The sequence below is a fragment of the Mandrillus leucophaeus genome, unplaced genomic scaffold, assembly GCF_000951045.1.
Source record: "Mandrillus leucophaeus isolate KB7577 unplaced genomic scaffold, Mleu.le_1.0 Scaffold1297, whole genome shotgun sequence".
Classification (NCBI taxonomy): Eukaryota; Metazoa; Chordata; class Mammalia; order Primates; family Cercopithecidae; genus Mandrillus; species Mandrillus leucophaeus.
The window spans coordinates 183823-201101 of NW_012101251.1; the positions used below are offsets into that span (position 1 = coordinate 183823).

At 47.8% G+C, this 17279-nt stretch overlaps 1 protein-coding gene across 1 annotated transcript in view; it reads left to right on the forward strand.

The window, feature by feature from the left end:
- Window positions 1–17279, forward strand: part of CSMD2 (CUB and Sushi multiple domains 2) — a 432839-nt gene that overhangs the window by 153839 nt on the left and 261721 nt on the right. The window contains exons 9-10 of the mRNA XM_011972538.1: window positions 2397–2500; window positions 6347–6459. Coding sequence (XP_011827928.1) covers window positions 2397–2500; window positions 6347–6459 — 217 coding nt within the window. The remainder of the gene's footprint in view (window positions 1–2396; window positions 2501–6346; window positions 6460–17279) is intronic.

Below are 17279 nucleotides of genomic sequence, written 5' to 3' on the forward strand. Positions count from 1 at the left end.
CTTGCTACGGGCCCACATCCCGCCTCACCTAGACCTTGCTACGGGCTCACATCCCGCCTCACCTAGAACTCCCTACAGGTTCACATCCCGCCTCACCTAGATCTTGCTACAGGCCACATCCCGCCTCACCTAGACCTTACTACAGTCCCACATCCCACCTCACCTAGACCTTGCTACAAATTGGCCTCCTGGCTTTCAACTCTTCCTCAATGCTCCTGTTCCTAGATCGAAAATCTCATGTCATGCCTTTGCTGCCAACGCTTCCATAACTCCCCGTTGACTTTAGGACAAAGCCCAAAATTCTCAGCATTACCAGCAGCCTCTCATAATCTGACTCCTCCTATTTCTCTCATATCGCCACGCTCCACCTCCCCTGCACTTAAAGAACTACACAGTAGTTAGACCTCTCTGGTCAAATCACCCTGTTCCACGCCCCTGCCCTTCCCTCTGCCTGGGTTGCTTTCCCTTCCATATCCATTGGTTGAATTCCAGTTCATCTTCCAAACTCAGCCTGGGTTTCATTTCCTCCAGGAAGCCGCCTTTAACCTTTCTCCCAGTCAAAAGCAATCACTTCCTTCCTGTTCTGTGTCTATCTGTAGACCCACTGATGTGCTCAGATACTATTATCCAGAGATGCATCTTTCTGTGACTCTCAGGCACTTCAGAGGAGCCCTGCATAGACACTACCCAGGCTTATGAATGAGAGCAGTGTCAATTTGCCTCTGGGATACCTGAGAAAGCACCTTGCAGTAATGCTTTGCAGGGTCCCTGGCAGGACGTGGGTGCTGGACTGTTTGGTTTGGATGGAGGAAACCTGCAGAAGGTGTCAGCCACAACTAGGAAAAAATATCCACGGAAATTATATACTCCTTGAGTTGTAGAACAGAAAGCAAAGGAGCAACTTCATTCTCCCTATTGGGGGAATGAAGATCATCATCAGATTGAAACCAGACTGAAACAGACAAAAAGAGATACAGATGAGACATCAGGAGTGGGTGCCTGTGTGTGTCCTGTCCTTATGAATGGCACCATCCCCCACCCATCCAATTGCACAAGCCAGAAACCTGCAACTTATCCTAGATCTTTCCCTCCCCTCAGCGCCACATGCATCCTGTTGCAAAGCCCTAAATATCACGAGGAACTGCCCTCTTCTCCGTCCACACTGCTACTCTTCCATCGTTCACCTGCACTACCACAAAAGCCTGCAACCATCTTCACCACCAGCCTCACTCCTGCCAATCAGTTCCACATATACTGCCACACTGACATTTTCTCGAACACCTATGTGTCCCTGTCACCCACTATTTAAAACTCTACTGCTCCTCCCCTGGGATAAATTCTAATTTTGGAGGGTAGATGTATGAGACTTTTTGAACCAAGCTCCAGGGAAACTTTTCAAATTCTAGACCTTCCCAAGTCACCTCCTTGCACTGAAGGCCCGGTCACATTATCCCCCAGAGCCAGGCAGCTAGCAGGTATGTTCAGTTTGCAGATCTGCTAGCAACAGACACTGAATAATTTGTTCTGGAATGTTCCATCTCTGCCATAACTCAGGCCCTGTGCACCTGACTTCTTCCTAGAGCATCCCCCTCCCTCCCTTTCCAAGCATCCCCTTTTGGCCTGACAGGGTCATCAGTAGCCTTCAGAATTTCCTCAGACACCCCCATGTCCAGTAGTGCCTGCCCCTGACTCCAGCTGGGTGAGCCATAGGCTCCTCTTCGCTCCCCCAGCCCCCTATAGCATCCATCGCACCCCAGTGCTGTGGTTATCAGTTTGCATTTCTATCTCCCCTTCTTACCAAGGGCAGGGACCATGTCGTGCTCACTGTGGAAACCCACTGCCCAGCCTGGCATATGGCGAGTGCTTAGTAAATATTTGTGGAAGGCAGGATTAAAACAAGAGGGAGGAATCTTGTTGAAATCTCTTTCTGAGAACATTCATTTATTCAACAAATAAACAAATGAAAAGGATGGAGAAAAGCAGGCAGAGGAGAAGATGAGAGAAACTTCTGCAGGTCCCTGGGGGCAAGAGAGCTGAGATTCCACATGTGGCCTGAAAAATTGCCAACAAGCCAGTGGGGATTTCTATGCATTAAGGCGTGAAGAAAGAGTCTAATCATCTCGCTGTTGGCCAGATGTGCCCGGTTGCTGTGACAGCCATCGGAATTGGCCAGATGTGCCATGAACATCTTCAGAAACATCAGGGGGCCCTGGAGACCGCATGGCCTAGAGAGAATAGTTCACTCATTCAAGTGGCACAGAAATGGTTTGTGTAGGATGGTGTCACCAGTGACTCTGAGCATTGGGACATAACACAGAAAATCCTTCCTCCCCTCAAGGCTTTGGAAGCCTTCCTCACAACCCCTACCCGCTCCTAACCCTGTGCTCCCTCCCCAGGTGATCAAGCTTGCCTTTGAGGAGTTTGATTTGGAGAGGGGCTATGACACCCTGACGGTCGGGGATGGTGGTCAGGATGGGGACCAGAAGACAGTTCTCTACATGTAAGTGCGGTGGGGCGTGTTGTTTGGAAGGTGGATTGGTGGCTGGGGTTGGTGAGGTGGGGTTTGTGGAGTCCTGCCTGGTCCCTAGACCATGCTACAGTAAAGACAGTATCCTGCAGTGTTCGTAGTTTCAGCAATAATCCCTCCACCTCTCTCTATTCTGACCAAGGGGAAAAGAGCACTGGGCACCTTCTCACTGAATTCGTATGAAATGTGAACAGAATGAGCAGTCTGTTAGGGGGCAGGGGAGATGGAGGTTTTGTGGATGAACCTGGAGCCTTCCACTGGCTGGCTGCTTCCATGCAGACCCTGATTCTGCCACCCTGACAGTTTTTACTCCAGGCCACATCCAGCCATGGCAGCCTGACCCCAGACAGAGATAATGCAAATGAGTTGCTAATCTTTCTGTGTGCTCAGAACTCCCTGGGAAATGGATGGTTTCAGAGAATCAGGACCATATAGACATAGTGGCCACACTTCCTGAGCTGAAAAAGACCAGTATGACATGTTACAGACAAGGGAGAGGAGAATATCAAGCTGTCATGAGATTCCACTATGTTGAGCCTGTGCTCTTTGGGACCATTTAGCTTCTCTTTTGCCCACCACCAATAGCCTGACTTGAAAACCAGGAAAAAGGCCAAGCGTGGTGGTGCACTGATGTTATCCCAGCACTTTGGGAGGCCAAGGTGAACAGATTACTTGAGCTCAGGAGGTCGAAATCAGCCTAGGCAACATGGTGAAAACCCTTCTCTACAAAAAATACAAAAATTAGCTGGATGTGATGGTGCACGCCTGTAGTCCCAGCTACTCAGGAGGCTGAGGCAGGAGGATAGCTTAAGCCTGGGTGGTTGAGGCTGCAGTGAGCTGAGAGCATTGCATTACACTCTAGCCTGGGTGACAGAGTGAGATCCTGTCTAAAAACAGGAAAAAAAAAAAAAAAGTCAGGAAATGCTTCTGTTCAGGGCATGTGGCTTAGCTTCAGAGACAAACAGTCCTGACCACATCCATCTCCCTTCCAGGAAGGAGGTGGAGGAAGGGAGCATTAAACACCTACCATGCTCCCAGGCACTGGGATGGAAACTTTTGCGTCAATTATCTCACTTAAGCCCTGGTGTTATTATTCTTGTTTAACAGATGGGAGACTGAGGCCCAAAGGTTTCAGAGAAGGCTGATAGCAGAACCAGCACTCAAGTTTATTCTTTTGATTTCAGCAAAGGACAATGTCCCATGCCACACTCCCTCCCAACAAGGCTAGCTCCAGGATATCTCTTTCCAGTTCTAATGCTGAATGAGAAATGGCCATTTAGTAACAGCTGGCTTGACCAGAGGCTGTTCTTTTCTGGGTGTTTCTCGCAACTTCCCTGCACCTACCTGGAGATGATGCTATAGAGACAGTTACATGACTCACCTTATCCAATGGTACCCAGTGAATCAGGTGACATGGCTGGGACCTGGGATTTCTCCAGACAAAGGAATGGAACGTGAGCCCACAGGGCATTCTGCCCCATGCCTGATTCACTGTGTTAGTGAGGGTTCTCCAGAGAAACAGAACAATAGGAGAGAGAGAGAGAGATTATGATAGATAGATAGATAGATAGATAGATAGATAGATAGATAGATAGATAGATAGATAGAAAGAAAATAGATGATAGATGATTGATTGATCAATTGATTGATAGATGATAGATGATATACAGATAGATGATAAGTAGATGATTGATAGATGATAGATAATGATAGAAAATAGATGATAGATGATTGATTGATAGATGATAGATAGATGATACACAGATGATAAGTAGATGATAGATGATTGATAGATGATAGATAGATGGTAGATAGATAGATAGATAGATAGATAGATAGATAGATAGATAGATAGACAGACAGACAGACTAACAAATAGCAATTAGATGGGCGGACAGATAATTTGTTGTAAGGAATTGTCTCATGTGATTTTGGGAGACTGACAGATCCCAAGATCTTCCAGGTGAGTTAAGAAGCTAGAGACCCAGGATAGTCAATAATGTAGTCACAGTCCAAATGCCAGTAGGTTCAAGTTCCAGGAAGAGCTGATGTTACAGTTCAAGTTCAAAACCGGAAATAAGCTGATGTCTCAGTTTAAAGCCAATTGGACAGGAGGAATTCTCTTATTCAGAGGAGGGTCCATCTTTTTGTTCTGTCTGGCCCTTCAACTGATTGGATGAGGTCCATTCACCTTGGAGAGGGCGATCTGCTTTACTCAGTCTGTTGATTTCAATGTTCATCTCATTCAAATGCATTCTCACAGAAACACCCAGAATAATGTTTGACCAAGTATCTGGGTACCCTGTGGCCTAGTCAAGTTAACACATGCAATTCACCATCACACTTACCTCTCCCCCTCACTTGGTGCATCCCCATCTCTCATTTTCTGCCCTAGTTTACTGACCCATATGGTGCCTCAGCTCTTTGTGCCCAAGAGACTAGGATCCTAGCTCTCTTCCTTCCACAATCCCAGTGTGCTTTGACATAGAGAAGACCTTGGAATAGCAGAGCTTTTGAAAAGGCTATTGAGGATCATACCATACAATCCCCTCATTTAACATAGAGTGAAAAAGCCCAGAGAGGCTCAACTGCTTGCCCAAGGTCCCACAGCAAATGAATGGCAGACTCAGAGCCTGGTGGTGTAATTGGGTCAAACAGAGGAAAAGCAGGGGTCCCAGCCTTTTCCCTTGCTCATCAGCACCCCAGAGTCAGGAGCCAGCACTGGCCTGGCCACAATCCTTACTCAGCTTGTCAGAGCCCAGGCTCAGGGACATCACACAGGCCAAGCTGTTGGATCCCAGGTGCTCTATCCCAGCTCCACTTCCATATCCCCCATGGTGTGATAACCTCTTTGCAGCCGACTTGACAGCCTCCCAAGCTCTGAGGCCCTGGGTGAAGCAGAGATTAGGACTCATTAGTTCAATTGCCCACTCCACAACCCCCTGCCTCCATCTGTGCTGGTAATTTATCTGATCTCGACAAAATGATGAGGTTGGGTTTCTTCTGGAAATCCCAACCTGCACAGGGGACTCCTAGTTCTGCCACTGTATCAGGTTGACCTTGGGGAAGCCACTGCCCATTCTGCACTTCCGTATTCTCATCTGTACTATGGACTGACAACCCCTACCTTCCTGGCAGCGGGGCCATTAAATGAGATAATGGGTAGGAAATTGATAAGCACAGTATCTTACATGGGTAGGTGCTTGGGGTTGGGATTCTGAATTGAATCCCCCCTCCCCCCGTACCCATGCTTAAACCCTCTTCTTCAAAAAGAATGTGGCCCTCAGATAATGACTGTACTTTAAGCCTTTTTCCTAATCCTAGAGTGGAAGGAGATGGTTCATTGAAAGAATGACTTGGGTTCCAACTGTGGAAATCGGTTTCTGTGAGGGGAAACCCACATAAAGACAGCAAGGAGGTGGGGGTAGGGGAGGTCTTTTCTGCAATACAGGTCACACAAAAGATCAAAAGTTGCAAGAATGTAGATACCCCCTTGATTGGATTTGGCTCTAACTATCCCTGTCCCCTGAGCAAGTAAGGACACAGATCTCCCTTGTGAACCCAAGGGTCTGGGCTAGGGAGTAAAAGTTGAGATTCAACCCATGAGATTCTACCCATGGCCGAGGGAGAGACAGGATGAGTCTTCCCAGCACATGGAGAGCATGCTGCTGGGCTCCAATGTCGGAAACACAGTGGGGCCCAGAATTTGCCCAAGTGAGCCTGGATCCTGGATAGTCCTTTAGATATCATCGGTCAGGCAGTCATTCTATTCGGGTGTCATGGTGGAGAGCATACCTCTAAATATCTCTCTCCTGCCAGCCTGACAGGTACATCGGTCCCGGATCTCATTGTCAGCACCAATCATCAAATGTGGCTCCTCTTCCAGACTGATGGCAGTGGCAGCTCCCTGGGATTCAAGGCTTCTTATGAAGGTAACTGCTTTTGGCAAGCCAGATGAACTGTGTCCTGGAAGTCAGAGACTTGGGGTCTGGATTTGGAGTCAGAATTTTTTTTTTTTTTTTTTTTTTTCTTGAGATGGAGCTCACTCTGTTGCCCAGGCTGCAGTGCCGTGGCACGATCTCAGCTCACTGCAACCTCTGCCTCCCAGGTTCAAGTGATTCTCCTGCCTCAGCCTCCCGAGTAGCTGGGACTACAGGTGCACACCAACATGCCCGGCTAATTTTTGTATTTTTAGTAGAGACGGAGGCTCACCATGTTGGCCAAGCTGGTCTCGAAGTCCTAACGTCAAATGACCCACCTGCCCCAGCCTCCCAAAGTGCTGGGATTGCAGGCGTGAGCCACCGCTCCCAGCCCTAGGATCCTGGTTCTCCCCTGCACTAGCTTCCTCCCCCTTAGGCATGTTATTCCACGTCTCTGAGCCCCAGTCCTCTCTTTGTTCTGAGGCCCTTCTGGTTGTTTTGAGGATGATCTGGGATAAAACACTTAAAATACTGGGCACGCAGCATCAGATGCACACCTCAGTTCCATCCCCAGTTCATACCTGGTTCATGGAGACTTTTAAGAGGTGTCACTTATTTTTAAAATCTTTAGAGAGGACAGTAGCTTCCCAAGCTACCCTATTTGGGTAGCATGTGATGAGTGAGTGACTCTGTGCATAGGGCTAGGAACAGATAAACACCACTGTTGGTGGCCTGAGAAAGATGCGGACAAGTGTCTTTATCTCTTGCTTAGAATAGGCATTAAGGGAACTGCAAAACCTGGGGCCCAGAAGATACCCTCGACATCATCCTTCTGAACGCTTCCAAACCCCCTTTGGCTGGTAACAGCTAATGCCAGTCCCTACAAAGATGGAAGGAGAAGCCATCCACAGGTTATTGTGAAGCCCCTCTTAGGTACCAGACACTAGACCAGCGCAACAGGGACAGACACATCAAGTCTAGGCGTTGCCTCAAGGGACTTGTGCTCTAGTGGTGAGATGGACGGGAAAGCAAACGAAGTGGCATGCAGAAGAGCTGCCTGGACAGTGCCAGTGGGAGCACAGAGAAGGGAGCAGACATCTTTTCAGGAACGTCTGAAAGGGGATCAGGAAAGGGTTTTGTCACAAAAGTGAGCCTAAAGTCCTCAAAATGACTAGGTGGCTACTAGGGAGACAGGGGCCCAGGGAGCGGGGAGAAGGTGTCCCTTCAGTGTGGCTCACACACCATACCCCCAGTGTACCATAGGTTCCTCCTGCTCCAGGACCTGTACTCTGTTTCCAAACTGGGTACAGGTACACAGGAGGTGTATTCGTGTTCTTGGGCTGGCTGACTTCACACAATGGACATTTATTCTCTCACAGTCTGGAGCCTGGAAGTCTGACATCAAGGCTCAGCAGGGCCATGCCCCGACTCGGTAGAATCCTCCCCTGCTTCTTCCTAGCTTCTGGTGGTGGCTGTGAGTCCTTGCTCTTCCTTGGCTGTAGCTGCATCACTCCAATCTCTGCTTTTGTCATCACATACCTTCCTGTGTGTCTCTCTGTCCTCTTCTTATAAGGACACCAACATATTAGACTAAGGGCCCTCCCTACTCCGGTATGGTCTCATCTTAACTTGATTACATTTGCAGCAACTCTGTTTCCAAATAAGGTCGCATTTATAAGTACTAGAAGTCAGAACTTCAGCATGTCTTATTGGGGAACACAGCTCACCCCATCACAGGAGGCTAGCCCATCCTACACTGTCATACAGTGATGTCTCCTGGGGTAAAGATGACAGTTATACTGAGATTTTTTTAAGAATAGGAGGCTGTGTGTCTAGGGAAGGCAGAACAGCAGACAGAAAATACTTAGACTCTGTGTGCAGATCCTGGTTCTGTCACTTTCTAGCTCCATGGCAGATCATGGAGGCTTTCTCAAGATCTGTTTCTTCATCTGTGAAATACAGATAATAATACAACCTGGGTCACAGAGGTCCTGTGAAGATGGTTAGATTAAGAAATGTGAACATAAGAAATGTTGCAAATTGCAAAGCAATTAGTGAGTGACTAATGAGCCAATACACAGGTAGTTCAATGAGTGGGCTGTTCTAGTGCATAAAATTATACATCAGCAGCTGTGGGGCTATGAGAGGAGCGCCAGACAAAACTATCAGGAGACCTTGATTCAGGACCAAGCCCTGTCACTCACTACTTTGAAAAGGGGAGTGGAGATGAATGCAAAGTTTCTAAGTTTTCCCCCATTTCAGAAATTCTATGGATGTTCAGCAGTGAATGTTCCCCAAAGCAGGGAGGAACGATTCCATGTCATCCACATGCCCTTAATCTGTCCATATTTTGCCAATGGTTTGGATAAGCTGTAAACAGCGTGAACTTGAAAGGGACGACAATATCAGTCAGCAAACAGAGTGCAGAAAGATCTGGGTTGGGTAGAGTCGTTGACTAAATTAGTAGGAAAAGATAAAATGGGAATAAATATCAAGTCATGGTTTAAGACTTAAAAAAATTAGCTGCTGGAATTTATCCCAGGAAGTTAGTTGTGTTTTATCGTGCCCTGAGCAGGCACCAGATAATTGAGCTTAGATGTGGGACCTCAGCTTGGATAGATAAGGAGAGGATTTAAGGCAATTCCTGTAAGAAATGATGATGGCCCCCGAATGTTTATTCAGGGGAGGAAGTGGACTCGGGAGATTTGAGAGCTGTGTCCGGATATTTGAAGAGCTTTCATGTGGGAAAGAGGAATTAGATGCGTTTGGTGTGATTTTGTTGGAAAAGAAAGGGACGTAACACTTGTTGAAACCCTGCTATGTGCCAGAGCTTTGTGTTCATTATCTCGGGGTTTTCACAGTGTCCTGCAAAGACCTGGGGCACCCTCCAGGGACCTCTACGGTAGGATAGGGCATGCCCAGGATGGAGGATTCTGATCACCCTGCCTCTATTTCTTCTATTTTCTTCTCTTTTGTTCTTTGTAAGCCTTGTTTTAAGACAGGATTCATAGCTAACCACTGGCTTGAAAGACATTACTTCATCTCATTCATTGCTTACAAGGATACAATGGCTGCTATTTTATAGATGAGGAATCTGAGATTCAGAGGGGTGAAGTAATCTGCCTGAGGTCACACAGAAGTGTGGAAAGTAGCAGAGCTGGGATTTGAGCCCATGTCTCCCTGGCTTCAGAAGCCCATGGATTTTCCCCTTGCCCCAGAAGCCTCCCAAGGTTACATAATTTCAATTCTTTATAAAATCTTTATAAAAGCCAAAGCTTTGCCCCAATCCAACAGACCGTGTATCATGAACCTGGATTCCATGTCACCAGAGGTTGGGGATTTTGTTCACAAGTTCATTTGTCCATTTCACTCAGCCAGTACTGGCTAAGCTTTTGTTATGTGACCAACACTTTGCTGGGTGCTGTGATTATAATAGCTAGCAGCCTCGATGTGGTATAAAGCATACGCTATGTGAACGCTGGTCACGGACTAGGTGTCAACAGGACTTCTCCTTGGAGCCGTGACAAATTAGGAAGGGGAGTCTGGGTGTTTAGAGACATAGCAAACCCACAGGGACTATGTCAGATTCTGTGCATAGAGGCAGTGGATTCTAGAAAATGGCACAGACTCCGAAATTGCACCAGACCTAGTAAATCTCAGTGTGGTCCCAGCTGTGTAACCTTGAGTCTTGTGATCTCTCTGAGCCTCAGTTCCCCGACTTGTACAATGGAAATAATAATGCCAATCTTAGAGCATTGTTAAGAGAGTGAAATGAGATCTCAAAATTCCTTGCACATTGTCTGGCATAGAGATAGTGCCTTCCCCTGGGGATGTCACCAAAGTTTCTCTCCAGCCAAATCTTCCACATTTCCTGTCCTCCAGGCCAGGCACCTGGATCTGCCACCAGATGCTCTGACAGGCCCTGGGTTTAGGTCGCTGCCTTACACCAGTACTCCCTAGGGCCCTCCCTCCCCAGACTGGCAGAGAAGTGAGGTGGCTCTCTAAGGCCTCAGTGCAGGGCGTGGAGCCAGAAGTGGCAGGAGGCAGAATCAGGCTCGCAGGAGCCTGGAGGCCTCACAGTGCGTTGGAACCTGGCCCAGTGAAAATTCAAGGGGCTAAATTGGGTGGGCCACGTTTTTTGTTTTTGCCCCTTCCACCTTTGACTTTTTGCTTGAGGGGTGAAGCCCATCGTTCTCACACTCTCCTGGTGAGGAGCCCCCTCTACTATAAAAAGGTGGGTGGGTTGAGTCCCCGGCACCCCTATGTGATTCCCTGTCCTTGTCCATCCTGCTCCCTGGGTTCCTCTCACCTCCACCTCCTGGTTTTCTTTTACCTCTCTGGCTGCTCCTTCACAGCTGCTCCATGGCTCCTCACTGCCCTTCAGAGTCTATCCTTAGCCTTCGGTCCTCTTATTCTAGAACATTCCACAGTTGATCATGTGTACTTCCATGGTTTCAGCCTCAACCCAAACTCTGGTGACTTCCACATCTGTTCTCTACTTGCATTTCGGTCTTCCTGTTACACATTTTGATATGGCTTCCCTCTCAGCCGTCTCAAACCTACCCACCTGTGTAGTCTGCTGACAACAAAATGCCAAGACTGGGTGGTTTACATTTGCAACAACTCTGTTTTCAAATAAGATCACATGTATAGGTACCAGAGTCAGAACTTCAACAAGTCTTTTTGGGGGACACGGTTCACCCCATAACAGGAGGCCGGCCCATCTTTCCTACACGAACACTGTCATACCACGATGTCCCCTGGGGTAAAGATAACGGTTGTACTGTTTTAAGAATAGGAGGTCATGTGTCTAGAGAAGGCAGAACAGCACCCAGTTTCCTCCCAGTTCTAGGGGCTAGAAGTCCAAGGTTAAGGATTTGGCCAATTTGGTTTTTGATGAGGGCTTTCTTCCTGGCTTGCAGACAGCCACCTTCTCACCATGGCCTTGCATGGGCTTTCCTGGGTGCATGCATACACAGGAGAGAGAAAGAGAGAGAGAGAAAGAGAAAGAGAGAGAGAGAGAGAGCGCGAGCGCATGAGCCTTGTGGTGTTTCTTCTTAGAAAGACATCTATCCTCTCAGATCGGGGCCCTGTCCTTATGATCTCTTTAACCTTAATTACTTCGTTAGAGGCCCCATCTTCAAATACAGTCACACTAGGGGTTAAGAGCCTCAATACAGGAATTTGGGAGAGTTGGGGAAACACACAAGTTCAGTCTGTAACACCGTCCAAAACCAAGCTCACCATCTCTGCCCCCATGCTCATGACCTACACCTGTGTACCCCATCTTCACGAACAGCACCACCATCCATCCCATCCCTAGGCCTCATCTCTGCCTCCTCCTTTTCCCTCTTCCCACCTCTGACTCCATTCCCAGATTCTGTCAGTTTTCCACGTCCCACTTCTCTTTCACTGCTGAGTTGAGTCCCTCCCTCATCCCCTCTCACTTGAATAACAGCAGAGTCTTCCTAACCAGCATCTCTGGCTCTAGTCCTCTCGCTCCCATCTGCCACATGGAGCAGTGATCTTCCCAGAATCCAAATCTGGCACAATTCTCTCCTAGTTAAAAAAATATGACAACTTCTCATTGATTTTAGGATAAAGTATAACATTTTCTACATGACATCCAAAGTTCTCCATAATAATAATTCCACCAAGTTCTGGTTTCTATGAATCCATTCAAGATAAAAATCTCTCCAGTCGTATAGGGCCTAATTCAGCGCCTGGCACAGAACACATGCTCAGAAAAGCTTGTAGAATTAAATTGCAATGAGGATCTACTCAGTCACAATCAGGTACCCTCCCCAGCACCCTCTCGATTCCCTTTTGGTCCGCTTTACCACCGACCTAGTGCACAGATGCCAAGAGCCCATGCATTCTCTATTGTCCTGTAGGATTTGTGGTTGGGCAAACCCAACTTATCATCAGGATCTTCCTTTGACTCCCTGTGTGCCAGTCTCTCCTCATCAATGAGCCTGAATTTCCTAATCTGTGAAAAGGGGCTCATGAATGGTTATCTCTCCAGGGTCTCATGAGGACTCAGTATAGTGAAGCACCCAGCATAGGGCCTGGCATTTAGTAAATGCTCAGTTGGAAGCTTACTCCCTTCTCTGCTTTCCAAGACCTGCAGCTCTTCTTCCAACCTACGTCATTGCCTGAAGCTTCAGAATTACCTCTTCCTCCTTTTTAGCCCCCTGTTATTCCAACTCCTGGGGAGTTCCACGCAGGATAGACATCTCGACTCAGGAATGGGCAGGGGGTGGTGGGGGCACGTAGCTGGGATGCAGGTTTCCCATAGGATGGCATAAGGCATCCAAGGGCAGAGACCTCCCATATCCATCATTTCCACCCATTCCTTAGGCACACCTGGCTGCATCATCATCATCAATACCCACTCTGTCCCAATTTGAGCAGAGAGATACAACCTTAGGGGCAGGCAGGTGGCACTCCAGTATCATCCTTTCTTCCTTGTTGAAAGTATTAGCCTGGTGGGAAATTTGGGGCATTTGCTTCCCAGAAATTTCTCCAGTTCTGCTTGTCACAATCCCAGGTCTTGGGGTAGGGGAGGGGACTCCTGATCTGTCAATATCTGAGCACTCTGAGCCAGTCTCCCTCCATGGGGGCGACCAGCTGTGGGAAATGCATTCATAGTTGCAATTTCTTTGCTTCCTAGTAGAACAAGAAATATTTAAGGAACAGGCAATTAGCACTTACCAGAAACATTATAAAATTACATACAACTTGCTAACAAGTTTTAGCATCAATCTGGAAGTCTCCTGGCTTCCTTGCTGGAGTCTGGAATCTGGCAGCTTAATGCTGAATCTGGGAGGCTGGCCCAGGGGAGGAAGAAGCTGGGACCTGGACCCTGCAGACATGAAGAAGCAGGGCAGTAGAGATTATGCAGAGGGGGTGCCCAACAGTCCAGGGCACTCATGTTAGAAATGAGCTCATCTGTTTGTTCAACATTTTCTAAGGCCCTATGATGTGTTGCAGACAATGTTTAGAACACTGAGGCCACAAGGACAGCAAGACAATCTCTGCCTTCACCTAATTCATAGTCCATTTTCAGTACCATAGAACAAGTGTTAGAAGACAAGGAAATACAAAGGAGGGGCAGCGAAGCTTGCTCAAGGGCATCAGGGGAGTCTCCCTGGAGGAAGTGATGTTTGAAACTGAGACTGGCTTGAAGGATGAAAAGGAGTTTGTCAGACATCCTTGAGAGAGGGAACAGGTAGGCTTAGAAAGGTGACATGCAGATAAGATTGAAGCTAAAACCTCAGTAAAAATAAAGTCTGAGAGCAAGTTGGGGAGAAGAGGGCCAGGACTTGCTCTCTGCAGGCAGTGCCACATCCCCTTCTTCAGAACTTCACTCCAGTGGTGGGCACTGCTGAGCCCCTGGAAGAGGTGGTGTTGGAGGCAGACTTCAAAGGAGGCCAAGGGCAGCTGACCAGCATCACTGACCACTCCCTCTAGGATACCGCCCTTCCTCTTGTCAGATGCCAAGCACATGGCTATTTTCAGCCTCTCTTCTGTTATTTTCGGTACACCTCTACTTCTTGTCTTTTCCACATAAACTGGAAGGCCCAAACATTCCAACTTTGGCCAAAAATATCACTAACATGTTCCTAAGACGCTCGCTGAGTTTCCATGATACCTCTAAAAGTTTTTCAGGCACCGGGAGCCAAAGTTGAGCTGGATACAAGCAGCAGCTGCCTCTTCTCAAAAAGTCCCAGTGGGATCCAGCCTGTTCTAGCCCCTGGAGACTGGGCTGGCAAACAGCAGAGGATGTTACCACATTAAAATTTGGCAGGAAGTAATTTGTCAATGAGATGTACTCTCTAAATACATAGCTTTTGCAAACGGTAAGCTTCAGTTTGGGGCTAACGCAGACAGCTTGGAGGCTACCTCCATGTCCATTGTTTCCAGCCTCCTTTGGCTGGTGACAGACCTATGACAGTGTTATGGAGGAAGGAGATGGGGAGGGAAGAATGTCACCCACTTCATCCAGCCATACCTCCATTCCACTTGTGGAAATCGTGTGCAGAAAAACACATCAGTCCCCATAGGTACACGTATAGATGTGGGGTCTCTCACCTCCTGGTGCCCTTCACATCATCAGAAGTAGAAAAGCAGAGTGGAGTGTGGTTATGAGGCAATCCAGGTGATCTGGGCATGCCCACAGGGTGATCCTAATGCACCGAAGATGTCCTGGTCACTCACTAGGGGTTTGTGCTGATTCAACAACGGGTCTGAGCACTTAGTAGGCATAAGACACTGGGCTTGGTTCTGGAGATACAAAGAGTGGAGGGGATGTGACCCTGGCTCTGAGGAGCTGACAACCCACAGGATGGAGCTTAAATGACTTATTGTTCATCAAACCAGGTCCTTCGGGGTCTCCCTCCAACCATTTCTCTGGCCTCTTCTCTCCATCACTTGAGCTTCCCACCACACTGAGCTTCTATCTCTTCTGTAAACTCTACAGTCTTGTCCTCCGTTTCTCCTTTCCTCCTGTTTTCCTTCCATCCTCTCCTCCATCCTCCCCTCGTCATTCCTCAAAAGTTTATTGAATCCCCTCTCTGTGCCCTGCACTTCACTAGAAAAGCTGGGATATAGACATTTCAAAAAGCATTGGCTCAGTCTTCAAGAAACTTACCAATTAACAGTGGGAAACACACACCCAAAACTGCAGCACCCGTTGCTATAACAACAAAAATGTCCAAGGGGGCTGGGAGCGAGAGAGAAAGAGCTCCTAAGGCTGCCTGGGCGATTCGAAAGAAGGTCCCAGATGGGAACACACTTGCACCAACGCTGAAAGACAATTCTTTGTCTGGTAGACAAGCAAAGGGTGTTCATTTCAGGAAGAGAGGATGGCAGGTGCTACATTAGAGCCGTGTGAAGGGCAGTTGGGCTCTGCAAACATCAGCAACAATAACACTGAGGAAATACGGCTAGTCACTGGTTACACACTGCATGCTGGACATTTTGACAATTATCTTGTGTACAGAAGCTCATTTAATCCTCACAACAACCTTGTTATTATTACCCTTTCCATTTTACGGATGACAAAACTAAGGCTCAGAGAAAATAAATCACATGCCCAAGGTCTGTTCCTTAGTATCGGAGCCAGGATTTAGATCCTAGGCTTTGTGATGCCAGAGCTCTCGCCACTGCACTATTCCACCTCCCTACAGATCACCCAGTACCGTGCCGTGTGCATCTCAAGGTCGCCAATGGCCAAAGAGCAGGCTGGGTGGGAGGGGTAGGCCAGGGCCCTGCCATGCTGAGGAGTTAGGGTTTTAGTCTGTGGACTTGGGGAAGCTGTGAAAGGATCAATGAGCAGGGGATGGTAATCATCAGATTTTTCTTTCTTGTGCTGCTTTGTAGAATATGAAATAGAAGGAAGAGCCAGGGGAACCATAGGCTGCTACTGGCACCCAGATGAGGGGCTGCAAGGGCTGAACTCAGGCAGGGAGAGACGGGGTGGAGAGCAGAGGGTTCTGGGTATGTGGGAGGAGGAGTCAACAGGAGGGGACTAAGGAGAGCTGAGGGAGAAGGACAAGGCAGAATCCAGGCTGACTCCCAGATTTGAACAACCTCTAAGAAACCTGTCCAGTGCTCTCAGCCAGAGGCCTGAGCTACCCCTTCTGCTGTCACCCAAGTCATGTGGTCAGGTCTACATCCTCTCCATTGCCCGTGTCATTTGTATTGGAATTACCCACCTGACTATGAGTTCTCCAGGGGCAGGGGCTGTGGGGCAGGCAACGCTGTACCTTTAGTGCTTAGTGTGGCATTTGGCAAAGTTTCCGTGCAAAATGTTAGCTGAGCTCATACGTTAAACAGAGTATTCTGTGTGTTCCAGGGACTGTGCTAAGTGCTAGGTACACCGTGATCAAAGATACATAATGGATGCCTACCTTCATGGGGCTTACATTCTATGGGGTGGGAGTGAGGGAGGCTGGGTGGTGAATCATCTTGTGCCCAATGCCCAGCCAGAGCTCCAGAAGAACAAATTTTCATCCTTTTATTCACTGTTATACCCCCAATGTCTAGAACAGTAACCAATAAAATACTTGTTGAATGAACAGATGGGTAGTTACAAGGGGCATCATTGCTATAAAGGGAAAGAATAGGGTGCCAAAAATGGGAGGGTTGCTTGAGCCCAGGAGTTCGAGGCTGCGGTAAGCTGTGATAGCACCACTGCACTCCAGTCTGGGCAACGGAGCAAGACCCTGTCTCAAAAGAAAAAATAAAAAGAATGGGGTGCAAAGAAAGAAAAGTAAAAGGGAAACGTCTAAGATCTAAGATGTATGGTCAAGGAAAATGTCTTGGAGGAGGTAACATTTTAAACCAAAGTCTGTTAATGCAAGGCGTTAGTCATGCCAACGGAAGAGGAGAGGAAGCTCAGGCTAGGGGAACAATGAGTTAGTGAAGGAGCCAGTGAAGCCTCCCAGCCTCATGTGAAAGGCAGCAAATCCTCATCTTCCTCCAAGCAGTGCCTCCCCTCTTGGAGCACATCAAATAGTGAATTTATAGAACCACATGATACAGTCCATTCTGTACAGACATTTTCATAAAAGATGATTCCAATTTGGTATTAGAAATGGAAAACCCTGGGGAGAAGAGTGAGGTTGATCACAGATGATGGGGATAAAACAGCCGAGAAAGGGGAAAGCAAATATGCTGAGTGGCAGAGCTCAGTCATCATGGACTTCTGAGGCATCTTAGAAGCAATCATCTCATGTTTTCCAGTTTGCTTTTGGTAGGCAAAAGGGGAGAGACAGGAGCAACATTCATAAAACGGAATTATATTAAACCAGATAACAGGAAATTGC